This window comes from Protomyctophum parallelum, assembly GCF_964188405.1.
Source record: "Protomyctophum parallelum genome assembly, chromosome: 3".
NCBI lineage: Eukaryota > Metazoa > Chordata > Actinopteri > Myctophiformes > Myctophidae > Protomyctophum > Protomyctophum parallelum.
In genome coordinates this window covers 42,410,831-42,434,469 of record NC_139698.1, presented here as the reverse complement: position 1 = coordinate 42,434,469, position 23,639 = coordinate 42,410,831, and the positions used below count along the sequence as shown (strand labels likewise).

Below are 23,639 nucleotides of genomic sequence, written 5' to 3'. Positions count from 1 at the left end.
TCTCATACAAAAAAAGTTTATTCGACAGTGTGTCCAAGTCCCAACAGACCTGATTAAAAAAACAGACAAAAAACTAAACAAAAACAATTGCTACAAACTTCCAAAGAACTCAATCTACACAAAGTTTATTCTTAAAAATACATTAACCAGAACACAAAAGTAGCAATAAAAGATAATATATGTTAAGTGGATTCTCGTCATTTTTGTATGATATATAAACAGCCTCAAAATATGTGGAATGGGGGACATGAGTGAGAGGATGAGATTGGGTGGATGAGAATGTATGTGTGTGTGTGTGTAGGTGGTGGGGGGTCCAATGTATTTTTTCTAATTGAAATAATTGTGATGGTCCAGTCAGTGATGCAACAGTCATGTGGGCAGACAAAAAAGGAAAGGGGGTTACTAGAGGTAGCAAAGGGGTATGCCAAGAGGTAGCAGATAGCAAGAGGAAGAATTCTAGTAGAGGTAGCTAGCAGACAAGAAGAGGAAGAGGTAGCCAACAGATACTAACAAGGCAGCCGACACATCTAAGATGTTCAGAAGAAAATGGCATTTCTTAGATGTTGGTTGGTTACCGGCCAATTTGTGAGAACAGACACACCATGCTGGGCAGCATTTAAATTCCCACCTTGACTAACAGTGTTAGCGAACAGGGCAAGTAGTTAGTGTTTAAAAAGCAATGTGAACATGGTGCTGTTGGAGTGGGGTGAAAGCGAGGTAGGTTAGCGGGCACTAGGCATTAAAAAGGAGGGGTGGCAGATAGTGGCTACATCATCAGCACCTAAAAACAGCTAGAAGCCCAGGCCACTGAGCTTTTCAATCACATCTCACTCTTGGTAAAAAAGAGCTTTATGAAGGTCAGGGTGTGGGGGGATTATGCCTGTTTGTTTTTTGTGTACTTCTTCAGTGCATTGCGGCAGGGTCTGGCTAGGTTGGTGTGTAGGCCGTCTTCAGTGTGAGCATCCAGCTTAGTATACTGCACTTGCATGAGAGAGCGTGTGTGTGTGTGTGTGTGTGTGTTTTATAGTGACACGCCTGGCTAGCGGAGGCTAGGCGTGGGGAGGATTTGTGAGGTTTCTGGGTGCTCCCCATCCATCGGTGGCCTGACCCATGAGACAGAGGCCAGGGAACAGTCATCAAACACCCCTCTGGCGCACGCAGACGCACACGCACACGCGCGTGCACACACACGCGCGTGCACACACACACACACACACACACACACACACACGCGCACACACACACACACACCTACAGTGTATCATTTTAAGAGGAGCAAGAGGTAGATACTCAATAAGACCAAGAGTGAGGGCAGTCTACATCCCCTCAGATAAGAGTGGGCATGCATGTGTCACAGTCAGTTACAGACCATACACCTCATCTTCTAACTGGCCATAAGGCCTGACTAGCTCCACCTAGTGTTTGGATATGGAAGAAGCGCTCTGTGTGTGTGTGTGTGTGTGAGAGTACATGAGGAAAGAGCTACAGTGTAATTTGACATAAGATACATCATCTATAGGGGAAAGGTGAGAAAGGGTCTTATTCAATCCCCTTATCTTGTTTCCTAAAACACTAAATAGTCCTTTACTAGCCGGTATATCAGCATGTATCTGACCTTAACTGGGGAAATAACAGTGTTCTTTACTAGAATAGACGAGGAAAGCAGTTACAGCAACCTCGCCGGTGTGCCCTGAGGAAGTGTGTGTGTGTGTGTGTGTGTGCGCGCGATACAGTTTGGATGACCCTTGCCAATGAGTCCTGAGTGTATGTTTTGTGTGTCTGTGGGAGTTCTTTGAGAGTTGGGGTAGAAAATACCAAGCCAGTAGCAAAGGCCATCATTGGGTCTGAAGTTAAGAGATCTGTGCTTGTGTGTGTGTGTGTGTGTGTGTGTGTGTGTTTGTGTGCGCGCACAACGTCTTGTACTGTAGTATAAGATTCTGCAGGTTCAGAACCGCATTTCTAGGACCCTATATGGAACTAAAACAAATGCTATTTCAAAATAGATAACTGCTTCTCTCTGGTATGCAACTCGGACAGCGCTGACCTGTGCCTGCCTTGTTTACTATTGCCGTCATCTAGGGACCTAGAAACGTTGGCCTAGAAATGTAGTCCTGAAACTGCAGCCTCCTGTACTGCAGAAACATAGCATTGGATGTGGGGGGAAGGGGGGGGAGGGTTAGTTGTCAGCCACTCGTCCAACAGGGGGAGCAGGAGGGCCCACAGGAGCAGGAGGCATGGCATCAGGCTGTGCAGGTGCTGGGGCAGGGTCTAAGAAAGAAAAGATGCTGCTGTTAGAGACCTCAGCGTCTGGCGCGTACACATTTCATAGATATTGCACTAGGAAATGCTAAACGTAAATTAAAAAAATAATCAGATTACGATACGAGTTTGTCTTTAAATGACACACACACACACACACACGTAGGAAGCGTTGTACTAACACATGCCGTTTGGAGCTCCAGGGTGGCGGGGACCCATCATGGGAGGCATGCCGCCAGGCGGGGGGCCGCCAGGGGGTGGCCCAGGCATCATGCGCCCAAGTATGGTCTGCCCTGGTCCCAGTGGTCCTGCATACCAGAGAAACATGTTATTGTAATTCAGACACCAGGGTTGAGGAGAGCAGGACACAATAGCCACCGGGGTTGAACCGGTTCCGTTCTTTTTTCCCCAGCCTCATTTTTAACCAAATTAATTGGTTCAGCTCACTAAAAGTCAGTTCGGAACTGGAACCAAAAAAAGACTTCTTCTTGCCTTGAAGTAGGAACCAAAGTGGCTGTGTCACTATTCAGATTGGAAGATGCAGATGTGATATAAACCATAAAAAATAAAGAACGGAACCAGTTCTAGAACCAAAGTTATTTGGGTGGAAAAGGGGCCAATGAGTCTTTTCAAATGTTCCCTTCCACAAGGCTTACTTTACTTTTTCTTTTACTTTGGTGCCTCTCACCTGTCTGTCCCGTGTGGTGTTGTGCCATGGGGTGGTGCCCCATCGCAGAGAAACCAGCATGCATTGCGGCAACGGGCGGGGGTCCACCGTGGTGCAAGCCCGGAGGAGGTGGTCCATGGTGGGGACCAGGACCGGCCGGCTGCCCCTGGGCAGCAGCAGCAGCGGCAGCAGCGGCCTGCTGCTCCATCTGCTGACGGGCCTTCATCTCAGCATACTTCAGCTGCTCCATGTGGAAAGCTTGGCGCTCAGTCAGCAGCTGCTGCCTCTGCAGCTCCAACTAGGATCCAGTGAATGAGAAGGGAGATAAATATAGATTAGATAGATATAGGATGAGCTCAAACGGCCATGTGATTCTTTTCCCCCCTGATTAACTGTTTTGACTGCATTTTCTTTACCTGGCTTTATTGCTGCACAAATATACATGTGGAGATATAATATACTTTCTTGTTCATTCCATCCAAATATAGATTCTTCAGTCAAACAAGCCAAATAAAACAGCTATCACAACAGGAGCAGTGGAATAAGACATCAGAAAGAGGTAACATCAAGGAGAGCAACCCAAGGCTGATTCCAAAACAGCAGAAGAGGGGAGAAACTCAAACAGTTTGCCGTTATGTTTGAGAAAAGAGAATGTGTATATATGAGAAAGGGAAAACATATTTCCCCCCCGTTTGTAAAAGGTATGCAAGTGTGTGCTTGACAAAGGCGACGTGTGTGTTCAAGTGCTAAGGAGGATAGTGTTTTACAGCCTGTGGTAGCATAGCAAGCCTGGCCTCTCTTTCCACCTCTCTCTAGTGTTACAGGGTTTATGTAAAGCAGGGCCTTTTTTTCATGCACTATTTACAGCTGCTAAACTGGGCTACACTCCCGCTGCCTCCACCATGAACAGAGTTTTACACTCTCGCTGCTGTCTCCAAGGACTCTCACACACACACACACACACACACACACACACACACACACACACACACACACACACACACACACACACACACACACACACACACACACACACACACACACACACACACACACACACACACACACACACACACACACACACACACACTTACTTCTCTGGACCTTTGACTGAAAACTGCTTAATTTGCATTACAGCTTTTCTTTTCTAGAAAAGTAGCAATAATATGTCCCACTTCTCCGGATTTAGCATGCAACAGGGAAAACGCAGCCTTCCTCCCAACAGCTTGTATTACAAATGTGGGGATCTTTTCCAGACCATTAGGTCTTTACTAGAGGTAACGATGTGCACTGTTTTCCGTGTCACAAAACCTCCCAAAGACTTACAGCCTCTTTCTCCCGGTCCATGATGGTCTCCAGCTCCTCAAAGTGCCTCAGCTTGATCTCCAACTTCTTCATCTGGGTCTCCACCAGCAGAGCCACCAGGGACTTGATCTTTCTCTCCTCCACTGCTGCCAGATGCTGTAGAGAGGCAGACATTTATAATCTATGTTTCAATCTGGATTTGAATCCAAATGTGAGTTTGATTCAGACGCTGTAAAGACTGAAATCTTTTTGTAACATTCTTATTCCCAGTGAGGGGTGAATCTGTGGAACGGCCTGGACAATGTACTAAAAAAGTGCAGTTCAATCTATACATTTAAAAGTGCCAATCTATACATTTAAAAGAATGTATAAATCAAAAATAATAGATAAGTATAAAACAAAAACAATATAGTTTACCACCTTTAAATCATAACTTATTAAGTATATACTCATTAAGATATAGTAATGCTAAAACTGTAGAATAACCTATATTTTCATGTGCAATTGTGAATTCTGAGTGATCAAATTTGTGTTCTCTTCTCTTTCTTTCCTGTATTTTGTTTTTCTGTATTCCAAAAATAGCGCATCTACAAGCTTGTCCTTTTAGATCTGATAATTTTGGTAAATGTTCCCCCCAGAATAGGGCTGCTAATGTTCAAGTGGTTCATTTATCCATTTGTACAAAGAAAGTTAAATTAACACAGAGGGATTTACTTTGTAGGTGGCACAAATTTATTATTATCACTTGTCACTTCACCACTTTTCAACGTATCTTCATATAAACGGTCCTCACTATAATACCACCATTTTTAGTCAGTAAAAATACCAGATCTACAAGCTTGTAAATCGGCCAATTTTGGCAAAGAGCTTTGCTGTAGAGTGAAAAAAGAAAAAGAAAAAAGTACAGCTGCAACTGGGGTTCGTTTCACTAAGTATAGAGGGTTTAAGTGGTCAACACTGGTGGGCATAGTGCTGTCCAGGGTGGGTGGGACCTCACCTTGGCCTTGGTGGCGGCAGAAGCCAGGGCAGCAGCAGCAGCGGTGGCGATGTTGCCCTCGCCAGCGACATCGAGTTCCAGCTTTTTCCTCTTGTCGTCTCCCTCCTCTGCCGTTCCTTTCTCCTCCTTCTCCGGGTCTGACGTCGACGTCTCCATTGTTTCCTCCTTGTCTTTATCTGACGGGAAGAGGAGCAGGGAGGTTAGCATTGGCATCATAGAGTATGTGTGATAGAGCAGGGAAGAGGAGCAGGGAGGTTAGCATTGGCATCATAGAGTATGTGTGATAGAGCAGGGAAGAGGAGCAGGGAGGTTAGCATTGGCATCATAGAGTATGTGTGATAGAGCAGAGGTTCCCAAACACCGCTACGCGAAAGGTTGCAGGTCCATGGGACATGTACCACTGGTACGCGGACGGTTGCTGGTCCATGGGACATGTGCCACCGGTAGGCGGACGGTTGCTGGTCCATGGGACATGTGCCACTGGTACGCAACAAAAGAGTCCGGGAATTCCAAGATTTCCCAGCCGGTCGGGAATCAATAACCTTTGCGTCACCAGGATCTTCCAAACTGCGGGGATACCACTCGTCCCGTATTTGGAAACTAAAATACGTGTCCCGTAATGAACTGATACAGGACGCACTTTGTATTCCGCATTTCATTTTAAGGTCGGGGGATACATATGAATGACTGTGTGATTTATATGTTCTCCTATATGTATGCTGTTGGCTCCGGTGTACCTGCTGCTGCAGTCTTGTCTCCTCCCTCATTGTCTCCCTCCTCGCGCTCAGAGGCCTCAGTGCTCTCCTTCTTCACCTTCTCTCCTCCCTCCACCTTATCTGCCTTCTCTGCTGATTCACTGGGCTTCTCTGCCTCATCCTTAGACTCCGCCTGATGGACAAGCACACACACACACACACACACACACACACACACACACACACACACACACACACACACACACACACACAGACGGATGAGACTGATGCACTTTAATAGTTGTACGATGGTTGTAGATGAGGAGGCATTAAAGTTTGAGAGAAAACAAGAGAGAGAGAGAGAGAGCGAGAGAGAGAGAGCGAGACAGACATTTGTGTCAAGCTGATGTGTTGTTATGATGAGAAATGAGGGGCATAAAAGCCAGAGTAGAAAATGGGAGACATTAAATATGTAATAGTAACCATACCATGCTGCTCTGTTTCTTATTTCATTGTTGGTTTACTTTTGATTGAAATGTTTATTTTATTGTACAGCACCTTGTAACAACTGTTTTGAAAGGCGCTCTATAAATAAAATTACCTTACCATACCATACTAGAGCACACAAAATTAACAAGCGCAATACAGTGCAACACAAAATAATAAAAGTATTAATTATTATCATGATCATAATCATCATGTATAGGATCAATTTGGTAAAATAGAGAAAGTTTCAATATTAAATCTTCAGTTCTCAGCTCCACTTTATTTTTATTGCCGCTTTCAACATTTTGATCTCAGATGATCCTCATCAGGAATTTCTTGATGAAGATCGACAGAGATTGAAACATTGAAAGCATCAATAAAAAGTGTTCAGATTTATATCTATCTATAGATTGGATCTCTTGATCTCTTTAAAAATAGAGAATGTGGCCAGGGAAGTTTAGGGCATTGTGACCAATAGTCAAAGTTTACTGACCGGCTTGCATTCAATGAGGCACTTTTTGGTCAAGTCCCGGGAGGAGTATCAATGTGTGGACATTGCTAATAGGTACTAATGACGGAGCTATAAGCTAGTGGAGCATAGTTAATGTTAGCTAATGTTTTTACATCCCCCCCCCCCCCCCCCCCCCCCGAGTCTCCTAAACAATGGAACACAACCCTAATGTGAATGAGTGGAAAATGAATGTGGTGGCGAGGAACATTTGAAGAAAGACAAATGGAGAGGTAAGGCCAGAGATAAGAGAGAGGTAAATGTAGAAGAGAAAGGGGGGAAAAAGCTAGGGCAGGATTCCCAGTCATGTCTCAGGACACTAAAACCAAACTTCATTAGGAGCAACTCACTTCTTATCATTGCAATCAATGTAGTGGTGTCAACTCAAAGGAACACAAAACGTGTCATGATCTGGTGACCCACAATAAAGCCCTTATATTTAGGACACATGAGTAGAATTATGATAGCTCAATTAAGATATTTTCTTAGATTCAAGAGATCACAACTGTATTGTGGAAAATGTTGACCAAACAAGTCTGATATTGTATAACTGGATTTGAAATTCTGGGTTTTTGACAGGTTAGGGTCCCTGATAGTGACAGATGGCTCAGTGGAACTCAGATGGAACAGTCTCTTGTGTGGTCTCACCTTATCGCCCTGCTGTGAGTCGGAGTCTGTGTCCGCCTTCTCGGCTTCTACAGGGGTCTCTGGAACGACAAAGAAGGTAATCAGAAAACACAACAACTCCTCGTCTCACACGATGAAAACGGTGTGCATGTGTGGGGTCCTGTTCAACTTAATTGCCACATGCAGTGAGGTATGATGAAATGCTTACTTGGCGTGAGGCTGCCCAAGGCGAAATAAGACAATTATGATCAGCGCACAAGATACTTGCTACATTACAAGGCTTTGGCAGCAATATGTAACATAATATATACTATATAAAAATAGAATAAGGATAGTTGCTGGTGTTATTACATAAGACATACCATAACCCCATAATTTACCAGCTGATGGCTTAAAAATACACACTACACAGTCAAAGTCTATAAGGGAGGGAAATCATGTGAAACCAGTGTCTCAACCCCTGTGTGTTGTGTCCGCGTGCGTGCGTGCACGCATGCCTAACAGTCCATGAGTGTTAAATCGTGTCGTGGGTGCACTTGTGTGTGTTGTGAGTGTTTTAATATTGATCACCTCCTGTGTTGGGTGAGTGCTGAAGTGGGCAGTGAAAGCATTTAAAGCAGCTTATTGATTGTGAATGTGTTTACAGAATGCAGTAATTCAGGTGTAGGCAGATGTTACAGAGAGAAACTAAAAAGGGGGTGAGAAAGAGAGAGAGAGCTGACCCAGTTTTGAGCCCCTCCTCTCCTCTCGCCCCATCTGCCACTGCCGTTTTAATCCACCGGTTACCACGGCAGCCAGCCATGGTTAACGTACACATGCACAGTAACTCAAGGCCATGTATAGCTCCCAGTGGCCAAACTGAGACATACATTATGCACAGTAAAACCTTTATTTGTGTCCAAAAGAAACAAACGAATTAACAAAAACTAGGGTGATAAACATCGGCAGAGAAGACTTAAAATCAGCAAAATGTCGATCAAAAATGAATAAATGAAGGTGATTTTTGCCTGCTGTCTGAAGACATCCAGAATGTTCACCATAAAAGGCAGTAATATAGCTCTCTACTGCCTTCCAGGGGCCAGATCCAAGAATACAGATATCAGAAGCTCACAAGTCTTTTATAATCTGTATTCCCTTAACCCATTTTGGGGCGGGAACCCCTTTTGGTGTTAGCATTATGTTATGCTTTAGCTATTGAAAAATAGCAGATCTACAAGCTCATAGCGCGCCACCGAGTGGCGCGCTACGAGCTTGAAGGTCTGCTATTTTTGAAAAATCGAAGAACCACTGAAATAGAAACATAGCTTTTTCAGAAAACTGTCAGGATGTAAAAGACATTTTTAGAATCTGATCTCAGGTCAAAATGGGTTAACAGGGGTGTCCAAACTCATTGTAGGCCTGATTGTTCTAAATTCAGCTTCATGCGATCCACACCAGTTGTACATGCATGCATTACCTTCGTTCTTTTTTTACCTGCTCTTGTGTCTTCTCAAGTTTCTGCTATGAATACAAAATGTTGGATGGAATGTGTTATATGGGGGGAATAATAAATGAAATGACTGACCGGCGGTCTTGTCAGGCTCCTCGGGGGCAGTGCCTGCAATGCCACTGCTCTCCAGGCCATAGGCGGGGTCCACCTTGCCAGTGCTCCTGGCAGCCTCCTGCACCTTCTTCACATGCGCCTCCACCAGCTCTGCTGGCACCTCCTCACGTACACGAGAGAACTCCTCTGAAAGAGGGACGAGTTTGATCCATCAAACCTTTGAAACTACTACCGGTACTTAAGCAATGGACTCTCCCACAGTGCATGCTAACCGCAATCAATTAATCCGTCAAAACAATTTGCAAATGATTATGTGATTCATTTAAAACATTGGTTCCCAACCTTTTTATACTAAGTACCACCTCAGAAAATATTTGGCTCTCGCATGTACCAACATAATAAATAACATATTTTATTTTTCAGCTTTAATATACATTTTATTAACCTATATGACCAAGATTAGTTGGTTATTGGTTCTAAATATATTTTTCTTTTTTTTATCAAAGTTTCTTTATTACGGTAATTTTCACATAGAAAATAGCATACAACATTTTTGGAACTTTTTTCTTTTCTTTTTTCCCTCCCCTCCCCCCAGAGTTGCCGCTCTGAAAGAGCCACAACCCCGGTATCTTGTACCATTTTATTTGTTTATTTCCAAGCCAATAATGCTGCTGCTCTGACAAAACTCTGTCTAATCACTGTAATCAGCACAACTGATGATATTTCTAATGTGATTAATCCGTCCTCAAATCTTCTTTTAACGGCAAGGTGTGCTGTCATGCCCATTTCAGCGTGGCTGGATAGCCTATTTCAACCAATAGGCTTTGGTCAGAAGAACTATACCTGTATTAATATAAATATTTCATTCCAGTTTTGTCTTTCTTTTTTGGGTGAGTCCTCCGAGTACCACCACCAGATAAACAACAAAATGATGGTACATGCTCATCACACTCATCACTCACTGCCTTTATCAGCAATCGTTTAATAATTTTTTTATTATTTCGTAATTTGTTTGTTTAATTCTATAATATGGTATGACTGGAATGACATAAATAAGACATAGGAATTTTTTCTACAATAATTAAATCATGTGGTCTGGATGGATTCATCTTTACACCCCTAGCACAACACACTGACTGATTCTCCATATCCTCACCTAGCGCTGCCTTAGCTGCAGCAGAGGCCACTCTGGGATCCACCACAGAGGCCAGGAAGGCCACAGTGCTCATGACGGGGTTGCCAGACTGACTGAATGGAACCGGCTGGTAGGCCAGTGGTCCCAGTGAGGCCTCTGTGCTCTCCAGGTAGGGGTCCTCGATGGGCAGCCGCAAGAAGTGCAGGATGCACTCGTCTTGAGTTCGAGACCCCACGTGCTCCGACACTTTGTTCCAGTCGTCCTTGTACATCTCCAGTGCCTGAAGGGAGTGAAGATAACCACGACATTATGTGATGTGGTGGGAACTTTTCTATAAAAAAGATACCAACTATGTGTTTAGCTTGGGTGGCTCTTGTGCGAAGCAAGTCACTAACCATGTAGAGATATACAGTATATTGTATTAATGCATGGGGGATGAATGAAGCAATAATAGGGGTGAGGTGAGAGAAGAGAATAAAAGGGAAAGGAAGTTGGCGGAAAGGGAGAAACAAGACAGATGAAAGATATGTAAGGAGGAAGAGCAGTGGCAACCACCTTGTGTGGTTATAGATATGTATGTAGAAGTGGTTTCAGAGCTCACTGGGTGTTAAGTCAGTAGTAGTATGGTTGTGGGACTTACCTCCAGCAGCAGTAGAGTTTCCTGCTCAGTCCATTCCCTTGTGGCGTTTGCACCTTTACTCTGTGGAGACGGACATTAAAACACATCACACCTCTGTTCAACATCACCCCATGTTAATCCGTGCCGACCACTAGATGGTGCTGTTGGCTCAGAGCGGTTTTCAAGCCGCACGGCCCTATTTTGATAGGCAGATGTTTTCGACCTCCAAAACATGGATGTTTTGTATGATCGCCTAGGACGAAATCGAACGAGTCCTTAGTGTTTAATAATGATTTTTACCAGCTCTTGGCCTTTCCTTCATAGATGAAGGAAAATAATCAATGACGTCACCAAGCGAAGCGTTGCCTGGCGACGATGACGTCATTATAAACTAAGGTCTCGTTCGATCTCGTCCTAGGCGATCTGTTTGACCATAAATCAATCTCGCTCGCAGAAAAGGAGTTAAACAAATATTCATTCAAAGATGTATAAAGGCTCTAAATACGATTGCCTCAAAAAGGGATGTATGACATTTTTACATTCCATTATTCATTATCTGATGAATCCCCAAATTCCCGTCACACACACACACACACAATAGTGGGGAAATATTTAAAAGCAAATCTTTACCTTGGAATTTTTCTTTGCATAAAGATCTACGCGCAAGCCAAAGTTCTGCAGGTCAGTGGGCTTGTCTTTGCCTTTCTCTGGGAAGTTGAGCATCTGCTGGTTAGGGGGGATCTAAACAAAAGACAAATGTCATAATCAGCCCATAGTTCTCCATCTCTTCTCTTCTCTCCCTCTCCTCGTCCTTGTTCCATTTCTGTCAGTCTATTCTGAGGTAGTCTTCTCTCCATATTCCTCTACAGACCTGCCATCGTACTGTGGCTCTGTCTCTTATGTTCTTACCTGTGGTGGTCGGTGGTGCATGGGCATAAGGCCGGAGGGAGTGTCGGCCAGCACATTGAAGTGGGGGGTGGGTGGGGGTCCCATGGGCAAAGGCCGGCTCTCAGAGTCCACCTGGTAGTTCACAAGACCCCACTGCTCCAGGAAGGCATGAACCCTGACAGAGGTTGAGGTTACAGTGTTGGTCTTTAACAATGTAGTGGCGTCATTGTCCAGGCATTATGACAATAATGCTAATTATACACGCTTAAAAACGATTCCTGGCTAATAAGCCTTAAAACATTATTATTTCCCTCTAACTAAAATGAAGTATTAAAAACACATTCAATATTTTCTTTTTAGAAATAGTTCACCTTTTAATCTTACGAGGGACAACTCTCATCGCAAGTTGATGATGCCATTTGTCCTGTGTGGTCCACCCCTATGGAATGCATGTGCTTACACCCTGAGCGCACAGGACGGAGTTCTCCGCCCTATCAATTAGTAACGCCCAGCGCTCAAGTCGGAGATTGATCAAAAGGACGGAGATTATTGATATCAAAATTCAAAACCGATCGCATCGCTCCACAGGCTGGGAGCATCTGTTGCACAACATTCGATGTTGCGCAACAGTGGGACGTCATCGGAAATTGCAAACTTTTGACAGCAACATGTATGAGTTGTGTGGACAAAAGTTCATCCACAGATCAAATGGTATGAGGATGACTAGATAACTAGATTTCCATTTTGGCCAAGTATTCCTTTAACATTAGTGACCTCAGAACCTATAGGGTACATAGGGCGAGGTAAGGGATTTAAACTCTGTTCCACCAGCTCACCTCATGACTGCACACACATCTCCAGTCAAGTTCCTTCGGCAGGAGGTGGAGGTGAGGTACTCTTGTGGGTTCAGACGGTAGGTGTCTATCATGAAGTTCCGATAGGCCAGGTAGCTGTTATGGGACAGAGTAAAACAACACAGGGGGGTCATCATGGTGACAGTAATAACAAACCAACGTAGATATCAAAGTAAATATTGAAACTGAATTTAAATGACCCATTTTTAAATGGACTGCATTTATATAGCGACTTTGTCCATACAGTAGCACTTTATGTGTTTCACATTCACACAGACGGCAGAGGAATCCATGCGATGTACCAACCTGCTCATCAGGAGCATCTAGGGGTTCCATGTCTTGTTCAAGGACACTTTGACACGCAGCCAGGAGGAGCTGGGGATCGAACCGGGAACCTTACGATTCCAAGATGGCCACTCTACCTCCTGAGCCACGGCCGCTTAAAATGGCTTGTGTGTGTTTGTGTGTGTCCATGAGGTGTGTGCGCGCAACTGCACTAGACTCACATTTCTGGAGATTTTGACTTATTCTTTCCGTTGAAAAACTCGGGTAGGGCTCGCCTCTCAATCTCATGGATACTAGAGGGAAGAATAAAATGACAAATAAAAAACAAATTCTCACACAAAACAAAAGCGATTTGGCAGGTTAAGATCATTATAGCCTTTGGCTGAAGAATAATGAAGTGTCAAATGAGTTGTTATAGGTCTCCACCCACCAGTTGTAGTCGAACCAGGCAGCGTAGCTGGGAATGATGATGTGGTGTGTTTGTTCCGTCACGTTGTCCTCTCCAGAGTCAATGAGCCGGTTGACCTCGGCCTTGCCCTGCTCCTCATCCTCCTGCCAGAGACAAAACAGAGTCAGGGACATTCTGGAAGGTACCAGACGACTTCTGATTAACCCATTTTGACCTGAGATCAGATTGTTTCTATGTTAGTCCTTCTTCGATTTTTCTAAAATAGCAGACCTACAGGCTCATAGCGCGCCAATCGGTGGCACGCTATGAGATTGTAGATCTGCTAATTTTCAATAGCTAAAGCATAACATAATGCTAACACCAAAATGGGTAACCGCCCAAAATGGACCTGACAGTTCTGTGTGTATTGAAATCCTTGCTGAGGGGTAAAAAACTAAAACCTTTAAGATGAAAACAGAAGAAAAATTATAATAATAAAAATGTAATATTTTACCTTGCCACCTGACAGCACAGAGTCGTCCTCCATATCATCTGGTAAAAAACAAAACATTTCCATTGTTATTAACGTTATATGACATGGTTCAGAACCAATGTAGGGAACTTAACCCTTGCCCTGCCAGTCCCAATTATTTTGTTTGGTTAACAAATTGGCATATTTTTAATTCATCGTTTTAACATACAAGAAAGATCTGGTGGATTGAAGAGATGTTTTTTTCCCATGCATTCATTGCAAATGTATTCTCTCGATTCGCCACCAGATGGCGGGAAAGCATCATTATGCTGATTTTGGCTAAAATAGACGGATCTTCCTAAGTCACTTCCGGTTGAACGATCAACAACATCCTGTACTATTTTGACCCTAGTCAATAGCTTGGCTGGTCCGGATTGCTAAGCTAATGCTATATTTTTCATAACTAAGTCAGATTATCCTCAAATCAACCCCAAAAGATCGCAAAATATCACATTTTTTACAGCGACGCACATAGAGACGGCGCGCGTGCACGATAGCGCACGATCACGCGGATTTCGGCCGTTTTTTGGTAAATTACATGATCCAACATTAGTGATATTAGCGAAAAAATATTAATTTTTGCTCTTTTGACCCCGCGATAACTGATATTGATTGTCATTCCGTTTTTTCCGTTAACGGGAGGTTTAGATTTTTCGATTAATTCAGTTTTTTCCGTAAATTGTAGGCCAAGGGTTAAGCAGACCAAACCTGAAGCCAAATCAAATGGCATTTACCCAAATCAGCCACATTCCCTCCTTTCACTGGAGTGTGTTCACTGTCTTTCTTTGAATTCACTGCAGATGAGAAGAAAAGAAAATAATTAGGTGAGCAGGCACAGACAACAGAGCACGGGGAAAAGAATGAACTAACACGGTTTTGTTTGGCAGGGAAGCATTATCTTGCACTCCGGGGTTTCAAGGAAGACAGCAAATTACACGTTAAGGACGTGGGGATAGATTGGACGGAAAGTGGGACATAACAGATGGGACGTGATCTAGAAAGCGTTTTCACTCTTTTATTTGAGACCTCTTTCAGGGTATATCAAGCTAGAGCCTAGTACTGAACTCTGATGGAACATCCCAGGTGGCCATTTTCATGATTTCTAGGGTGGAACATAGAGGTGACGTGTTTGTGTGTGTGTGTGTTGACTGCCGTTTCTCAAGCCGAGTGGATTTTTATGTGTCCTTATCCCAGCATATGAAAGATACAATGACACAGACAAGAAAATAATGACAAAGGCCTATTAATGTTTTACCGTTCTTGCTCAGTGTGACCTCCTCCATGCCTGGGACAGAGGAAGGGTCATCCATGTCTTTAGTCAGGTCCTCCTCTGTGTCATCATCCTCACCTCGGTGGCCGCGGCGCTTCCAGTGCGGGCTTGGGTTCCTATAACACAGAAAAAGACAAAACGAGAGGGATAAATGTCAACTCCAAGAGATTCAACAGTGAAAAATCAGTGAAAAATACAGATAAATACATTTTTAGATAATCCAGTGATAATCCAGTTGTATGACATGAATTGTAATTACTTTGAGACTAAATACAATAATCAATCCAGTTTATTAAACAGTAATAAATGTACGTAACAGAATTCACTCATGAATTATGTTACGTACATTTCTATTGGAGGAAGGAATCCTATCCACAAATTTATGAAGATATATTATTTATCCCCTCTTGTGTTTTATACCATCATATGTGTGTTTAATCACTTGCCAAATAAGAAAGTGACACCCTTACCCCTTCTTGCCTCCCTTCTTGCGGGACTCAGCGGGGGTGGTGGGTGGCGAGGGTGATCGCCTCCTCTTCTTGCCAGCAGAGTTGGCCTTGCGCTCCTTGCGATCGGGTGTACGGGAAGACTGATCAGACAAACCCCACGTGGCACAGAGAGTGAGGTATGGAGGATGGGAGAGAGAGAAAGAGCCAGAGAATGAGAGAATGGAACAGTTGCACACACGAGGTGGGGATTGAGGGGGAGAGAAGGAGAGCAGGGACGGGAGGAGGGAGGGATGCGGTGGTGGGGAGAAGACGGGAGGTAGGAGTGCGAGAGCGAGGAAAGGATGGGTGACAAACGGACGTGTGGAAAGACATACAGACAGCGTCCAATCGACAAGGCATACTCAAGCCTTGTGGACGGAAACTTCAAACACACACACACACACGGCACGCATCCTACCTCTTCCTCCCGAGGGAAGATTCTCTGGCGGAAGCTGACTGGTTTCTTGTTCTCATCCACTTCGTAATCTTCTTCATTCATCCACTCGTTGAAGGCATCTGTATCCTGGACCCACTTAGCATGTACCTGTGAGAGAGTAGACAGGAGGAGACAGGCAGAATGGAAGAAGACAGGACAGGAGGGGACAGGCAGAATGGAAGAAGGCAGAGAGAAGCTCAATCATCCGTGATGATGTCCAACTGGGTACCCGTGACAATTAAGCCCAATTTATACTAACAGATTTTCAGTGACAGGCGTGGTATGACCAACTATAAATTAACCATTAGCTTATATTAGGGCTGCACAATAATGGCTGACAGGATAATCATGATAATTTTGCTTCATACTGTAATAATTATTGATCATGATGCTCTTTGGTGGAAAGGTTTTGTTGCCAATTGTGTTTTATGTGTGTTACATCTTTGGCGATATGGTATGTAATGGCCTCTGTAGTTCTATTGTGCCTCTGATGTGCCTTAATGTTGAGTTGGCTACTAAAGTGGCTGAGAGTAAGACATAAAATATGTTTTACTGGGTGGCTCAAGAGTATTTATTTGTGTGTCAAATAACATGCAGTCTTGCAGTATAAGTGGTGTGGGCTCACTTTCCAGGGCTTCTCTGAGCTGGGTGAATCTTCTATATCGGCGTCCACTTCGCTGTTGGACACCCAGGTGTCATAACTAGCAAGACAGAATAACAGTCACAGTTTAGTACTGAGCACAGAGTGAATCAATGTACAGAAGAAGTAGTAGACTGAACAGGCACAGTAAAGCCCACTACCTTCAGATTAACAAAAGCGATCTGATGGGACCCGTGCCTTTTCACTAATACAGTATTTGTGCATTACAAGATTTCATTCCAGCCATTTCACTTTCTTCTGACACATAGTAAGTGAAATGTGTCAAAATGTACAGCCGCATACTCGCAGCTCTCATTCAAAAGTAAACACATTTATTTTGCATCGCAGAGTCTGCGGGCTGCTCTTTCACTCTTCCTATGACTCTTTGGAGGCCAACACCTTTAAAATAGAAAATTAAATGCCACAGCATTGTTTTTCCTACTCTGTTTAACACATTTAAGGACAGTCACCTGTCTGGGTACATGCCCCAGTGGACCAGCACCTGCTTGTCTTTTCGCATGACTGGGCGCAACCACTCGTCTGCAACACACACAAACAGAAACACAGTTACAAATTCAGCCACATAATGACTACTTGTAATCCAGGGCTAACAGAGCATAAGTACTAAAAGACCATGATAATTTACCATCTTCTTGCTGGGAGGGAGAGGGGTAGATGTGGTGGGTGGCCTTGGATTTATCATCGGTGATGGAGCCCTGAAAAGAGAGAAAACAGAAGGGAGGCATTGGAGAAAAATAAATGACTGGTGAAAAGCCAATGTAAATAGAGCAGCAGTCCAGACAGTCCTCTCCTGGGTTGGTTGGATTCAGTTAGGAAGCACTCACCTGGTGTCTCTTGATGATATCTTTGAGCTTATTGGTCTGTTTCTGTTCAATGTCCGTTGACAGGTACACAGTGGGCCGAGTCAGACAATTATTCTACAGACAAGAACAACTAGGTTAGCATGGGCCCCACACACACACACACCAAAGTATAAATTACATTTATTTTGTATTGTTCATAGCTGTACCTGGACCAGAGTCTTCTCTACATTTAAGAACATCTCCACATTTCTGTCCATTCGAGAAGGGTTCTGTAGATCAAACCGGCGCCTGGCCAAGGAGGACACACAGCAAAAAGATTATAAATAAATAGATAACAAATATTAGATGTGGGGGAACCCCTAACATGATTATTGTGATTTGAAGTTACTAGGTCTTGTTTTGGCTATCAATGACTATGATCTCATATATCTTTGAAATTCTGTGTTATTACTCCTCTAAAAGATTGCTACATCCTTGACCAGCAGAAGCCAAGCGTGATGTAGAACATTTCCTCTGAAACTTCCAAAACACCAACATTTCCAGTGATTTATAATAAGACTTTCAGATCTTCCACACGCATGGGAATCCTGTAGGAAGACAGCTACAGTACCACTGTGCAATGATAACCCCTTTGTTTACATGTCAGGACTCTATACGAGTGCAAGGCAATGGGACAGGTGGTTCTGTCAACTTAAATTGAACCGGCTGGTGTAAAGACCAGACTCACCAGCCCTGCTCGCTCTTGAACTTGTAGGCAGAGCCAAGGATGTGACAGAGAGCTCCAGCTGCTTTGAAATCGAGGAAAGTCTTGGCCTAAAGGAGGAGAGGGAGACATTTGGCCAAGTATGACAGTGTACCTAATACACACACACACACACACACACACACAGACAGACAGACAGACAGACAGACAGACAGACAGACAGACAGACAGACAGACAGACAGACAGACAGACAGACAGACAGACAGACAGACAGACAGACAGACAGACAGACAGACAGACAGACAGACAGACAGACAGACAGACAGACAGACAGACAGACAGACAGACAGACAGACAGACAGACAGACAGACAGACAGACAGACAGACAGACAGACAGACAGACAGACAGACAGACAGACAGACAGACAGACAGACAGACAGACAGACAGACAGACAGACAGACAGACAGACAGACAGACAGACAGACAGACAGACAGACAGACAGACAGACAGACAGACAGACAGACAGACAGACAGACAGACAGACAGACAGACAGACAGACAGACAGACAGACAGACAGACAGACAGACAGACAGACAGACAGACAGACAGACAGACAGACAGACAGACAGACAGACAGACAGACAGACAGACAGACAGACAGACAGACAGACAGACAGACAGACAGACAGACAGACAGACAGACAGACAGACAGACAGACAGACAGACAGACAGACAGACAGACAGACAGACAGACAGACAGACAGACAGACAGACAGACAGACAGACAGACAGACAGACAGACAGACAGACAGACAGACAGACAGACAGACAGACAGACAGACAGACAGACAGACAGACAGACAGACAGACAGACAGACAGACAGACAGACAGACAGACAGACAGACAGACAGACAGACAGACAGACAGACAGACAGACAGACAGACAGACAGACAGACAGACAGACAGACAGACAGACAGACAGACAGACAGACAGACAGACAGACAGACAGACAGACAGACAGACAGACAGACAGACAGACAGACAGACAGACAGACAGACAGACAGACAGACAGACAGACAGACAGACAGACAGACAGACAGACAGACAGACAGACAGACAGACAGACAGACAGACAGACAGACAGACAGACAGACAGACAGACAGACAGACAGACAGACAGACAGACAGACAGACAGACAGACAGACAGACAGACAGACAGACAGACAGACAGACAGACAGACAGACAGACAGACAGACAGACAGACAGACAGACAGACAGACAGACAGACAGACAGACAGACAGACAGACAGACAGACAGACAGACAGACAGACAGACAGACAGACAGACAGACAGACAGACAGACAGACAGACAGACAGACAGACAGACAGACAGACAGACAGACAGACAGACAGACAGACAGACAGACAGACAGACAGACAGACAGACAGACAGACAGACAGACAGACAGACAGACAGACAGACAGACAGACAGACAGACAGACAGACAGACAGACAGACAGACAGACAGACAGACAGACAGACAGACAGACAGACAGACAGAGAGAGAGAGAGAGAGAGAGAGAGAGAGAGAGAGAGAGAGAGAGGCAGTATGATACTACCGGTATGTGGATGCACTTGTATAAAGAGGGCAAAGGCATGATACTAAGTGGATGCACTTGCATTAATAGTGTTTAATCTGCTTACTATGATTTGCACTTGTAAGTCACACTGGATAAGAGCATCTGCTAAATGCCTACATTTTAACACAAATTTAAAACTTTGAAAGGCTGGAGGATTTGGGGCAAGTAAGGAATGATTGGCCTTAAACATGATGCTTTAGGTAACTTTTTTCTTTTTATCAAAGTTTTTTTTATTAATGTTCACACATGAAAATATTATACAAAAAAATTCGAACTTTTCTTTTTTTTCCCTTTTTTCCCTCCCCTCCCCCCAGAGTTCCCGCTCTGAAAGAAGTTAAAGAACCACAACCCCGGTATCTTGCGCTTTAGGTAACATTTTGTGTGTGTGTTTGTTTGTGTGTGTCCGTCCTCACAGGTAGTTTGGTGAGGGCAGGGTTGTTGACTCTGCGCCCGAAGGAGTCTTCCTGGAACTGCAGCAGCTGCACAACCAGGCCAGCCAGGGACTTACTGGAGGGGGAGTCATTCTGGACATACTGGAACAAGACAAACCACAGCGTTGACAGAGCAGTCACAGTTATCGTTCATATCTGATATAGAGATGTATGATGGAACATCAGACATGTTATATTACAATTTACACATGGGGAGGTTTCAGGATGTTATGGGGTTAATGATTATTTAGTGCATGTTTCTGTCTTTTCAGTTTAGTTGACAGCAGGGTGGCACGATATGGCAATAATAACAATTACCTATTGGATGTTGTGATGGTAGTATGGCATAACACACACCGTATGAAAGTCTTCCATTTAGTGGTGGATATTGCTTGCAATCTCACGATAAATATGTATCATTCATGATACAGAGGCCACGATTATACATTTATTCAAAATGCAAATGCAATAAAACACTTTCAGGCTCACAGAGATCTAAACATCCTAACAAGGGGTCTGGGAATGGAGTTCATTGCAACTTGCATTGAACTCCCAACATTATCAACTTCCATTCACATTTTCATCCACATTATTCATTTTGTGTTGATTATGTAGCTTTGGCAATCCTCTCTATTTATGTTTACACCACGAGGCATGTCACATGTGAGATTGGAATGCAGTGGATTGCATGTGGGATAAGGTCTGCAATACTGGCAAATTGCAGCACTTTGTAGTAACTAATATTTGTAGTTCATATTGCAATTAAAGTTTCAAAAACGATATACAATCATGCAGATCTAGTGGTCAGATAAGTAAATAGGCCTGTCACAATTATTACATAATAGTCTACAATTTAGGCATTTAGCAGGCGCTCTTAATCCAGAGCGATTTACAGTAATCAAGAACTGTAACTGTCTAAGCAATTATTTGAGATAATCACAATTATTTCATTATCATCATAATCGTTTCCATGTTGAAACATTTTCATACATTAAAACAAGCTGAAATAGCTGATCTACAAGCTTACTAAGCTTACCAAGTATAAAAAATAATGAACATGTCAGTAATGTATTTGTATATTTCAGGTATTTACACAGAAATGTAATCTTTATTCATAATGTTCCAATGTTAAATGCCCAAAACACAATTAAATCGTTAATCACAATTATTTGTGTGACAATCTCAACTGTGACAGCCCTACTTGCCAGATATTGGTCCTTGCATGTCAACGCTCTCTCTGATGTTAAGACCACGAGTGAATTTCACAGGAAGCATTAAGCCTGCAGTCACATTATATCACCATTCATTTCATTCAGACAAATATTGGATGGTGACTGGTTAAAACGTTAAATGTTCTCAGTATTTTTCTACCAAAGTAGTTATAATCCATTTATCTTGTACAGAACACAATGAGTTGAAATGCCCTGTCTATGACACTAGAATCTAGTGACACACACACCTTCTGTGGAACGACAATCACATTGTGCGTTTTGCTTGGCTAATTTACAGCCTAATTTTACTTGTGATTATAAATATCCAATGATAAGTCAACTACCGGTATTTGAACAATGTGTCATTCTTCAATCATACAAAAGTATCGCTTGAACATTATTACATTCAAAAAAAGTATTTGAGAGTGTGAAGTTTACTATCAAAGCAGAGTACATTGAATTCTTTGTTTGACAAGGCAGCAACACCGCCTTGCGCGCACTGTGTGTGTGAGAAGCTTTGTTGACAATAACAGTAGCGCCTGAAGATCAAGACGCTTCTTCCATGAGAAATCCAGCTACAGGTGTTTTCTCTACACTTCGTTCAAGTCATGTAAGTCAATTGTTTAACGCCGATAACAACAGTTGTTTAAAGTTATATGCATTCGGGTCACACCACGAGTACCACCATTAGTTTTGTTCGGTACTCAGTCAATGCTACTGGCTGCCACGAAGATACAAATTCATCATTTATTGACAAGAAAGTTCAGATAAATTTAGCTTAACAACCAGACACTGTGTAGATATATTCATTTAGCTGTAAACATTGCCCCACATAATGAATACCGGTATCCATCTACTGACTGGCTCGTTGTTTAGCTATGTGTTAGCAAAATGCTAGCAGGGTTCAGCCGGATCTATCTTCGAAAAGTCCCCCCAATTCCGTGGGAGGTATTTGCCTGCGTGCGGACACGTGCTTGGTACAAAAACACAACACAGAACCTGCCCGTACGGCTGGATGAATAACAACCTGCAATCGTCTGATCAGACTATCCTACGACCAGCTAAAAGCTAGCATCCCATTGTGCACGGGGGGACGCGGGCCTTCATTGAAATCAATGCTAGTGCAAGGCAAGCCTGCAGACCTTTTTGTAGTGCTTCCCGATCCACAGCCGCACGGTCTCCAGCTGAGACACAGTCTCCGAGCTCTCCCAGAATTTAGAGGACGGGCCACCGTCTTTCTTTCGTCCCACCGCGGTGCTGCCGCCGAGTGGGCCGGCCGCCGGTCCCCCCGAGCCCGTTCCGCCTGCTGTGGCTGCCGTTGTCGCCATTGTGTTTCGTCCACTGCGTTGTCTTTCTCCTCCACGGCGTCCCTCACCGTGCAAGTTTTCGAATGGTACTGCGCAGCCGCAAACATGTCGATCGCGGAGTCGTACGTCTGGCAGCGCGAGATCGGCTCTGCGCGAGATTACCTATAGCACGAGGTTCTCGGTTGCAAAATGTTCTCGGGTTCGGCCGGGCCCGGTCCCTTTACTCAGAGTAGTAGTATAATATATATATATATAGAATGAAATGAATGAATTAAAATATATATATTATAATATTTTATACTACTCTGCCTTTACTCTAAGCCAGGGCCGGTCCCCTAAATAATATGTCGAGGAATCAAATACAAATTTAACCAAATGGGTTCATTGTTCCACTTTTTCCGTGGCCTACAGATCACTAAAATAAATTGTGTGAAAATCTTTTTCATAAGCTCCCATGATCATTTGCAGTTTGAAGAAATATCAAAGAATTCATATTTCTTTCATGTAAAGAATATTTGACTATCCTTTCCTTGTTTCATTATTTCTCTATTCTTTTAGTTTTTAACACTTTCTTCAAACTGCAAATGATCATGGGAGCTTATGAGAGAGCTTATGAGAAAGATTTTCACCCACTGGAATAGAATATGGAGCTTGCACAAAAACGAATTCCACCCACTGTTTAGTGTTTAACTCATAGACTGTAAAAGGTTAAACTGCTGTAAACCTGTGATGACTGCTCCAGTACGCACTTGCTGCCATCTGCTGGATGGCTGGGATTATCTGGAATTACCTCTAACATTAGGACAAGAGTAGATGAACACCTCGCCAATACCTCTGGATGGCACTGTTGTGCAGCGTTTCACACAGAGGCCAGGGAGGAGAGCTA

At 43.7% G+C, this 23,639-nt stretch overlaps 1 protein-coding gene across 1 annotated transcript; it reads right to left on the bottom strand.

Annotated features, from left to right (window-relative positions):
* On the bottom strand, positions 1-22,823 carry smarcc1a (SWI/SNF related BAF chromatin remodeling complex subunit C1a). Its single transcript, XM_083761148.1, has 28 exons — positions 22,589-22,823; positions 20,218-20,337; positions 18,174-18,259; positions 17,653-17,734; positions 17,468-17,560; positions 17,269-17,338; positions 17,093-17,162; positions 16,608-16,683; positions 15,965-16,090; positions 15,529-15,647; positions 15,044-15,174; positions 14,523-14,582; positions 13,771-13,808; positions 13,299-13,420; positions 13,090-13,161; positions 12,566-12,679; positions 11,751-11,904; positions 11,472-11,582; positions 10,863-10,922; positions 10,244-10,502; positions 9,109-9,273; positions 7,566-7,624; positions 5,966-6,116; positions 5,229-5,404; positions 4,253-4,387; positions 2,948-3,224; positions 2,442-2,567; positions 1-2,268 (listed from the first exon to the last, which is right to left on the bottom strand). The coding sequence occupies exons 1-28, from the start codon at positions 22,772-22,774 to the stop codon at positions 2,177-2,179; spliced, it is 3,330 nt and encodes a 1,109-aa protein (XP_083617274.1). The 5' UTR covers positions 22,775-22,823; the 3' UTR covers positions 1-2,176.
* Positions 22,824-23,639: the final 816 nt, after the last annotated feature.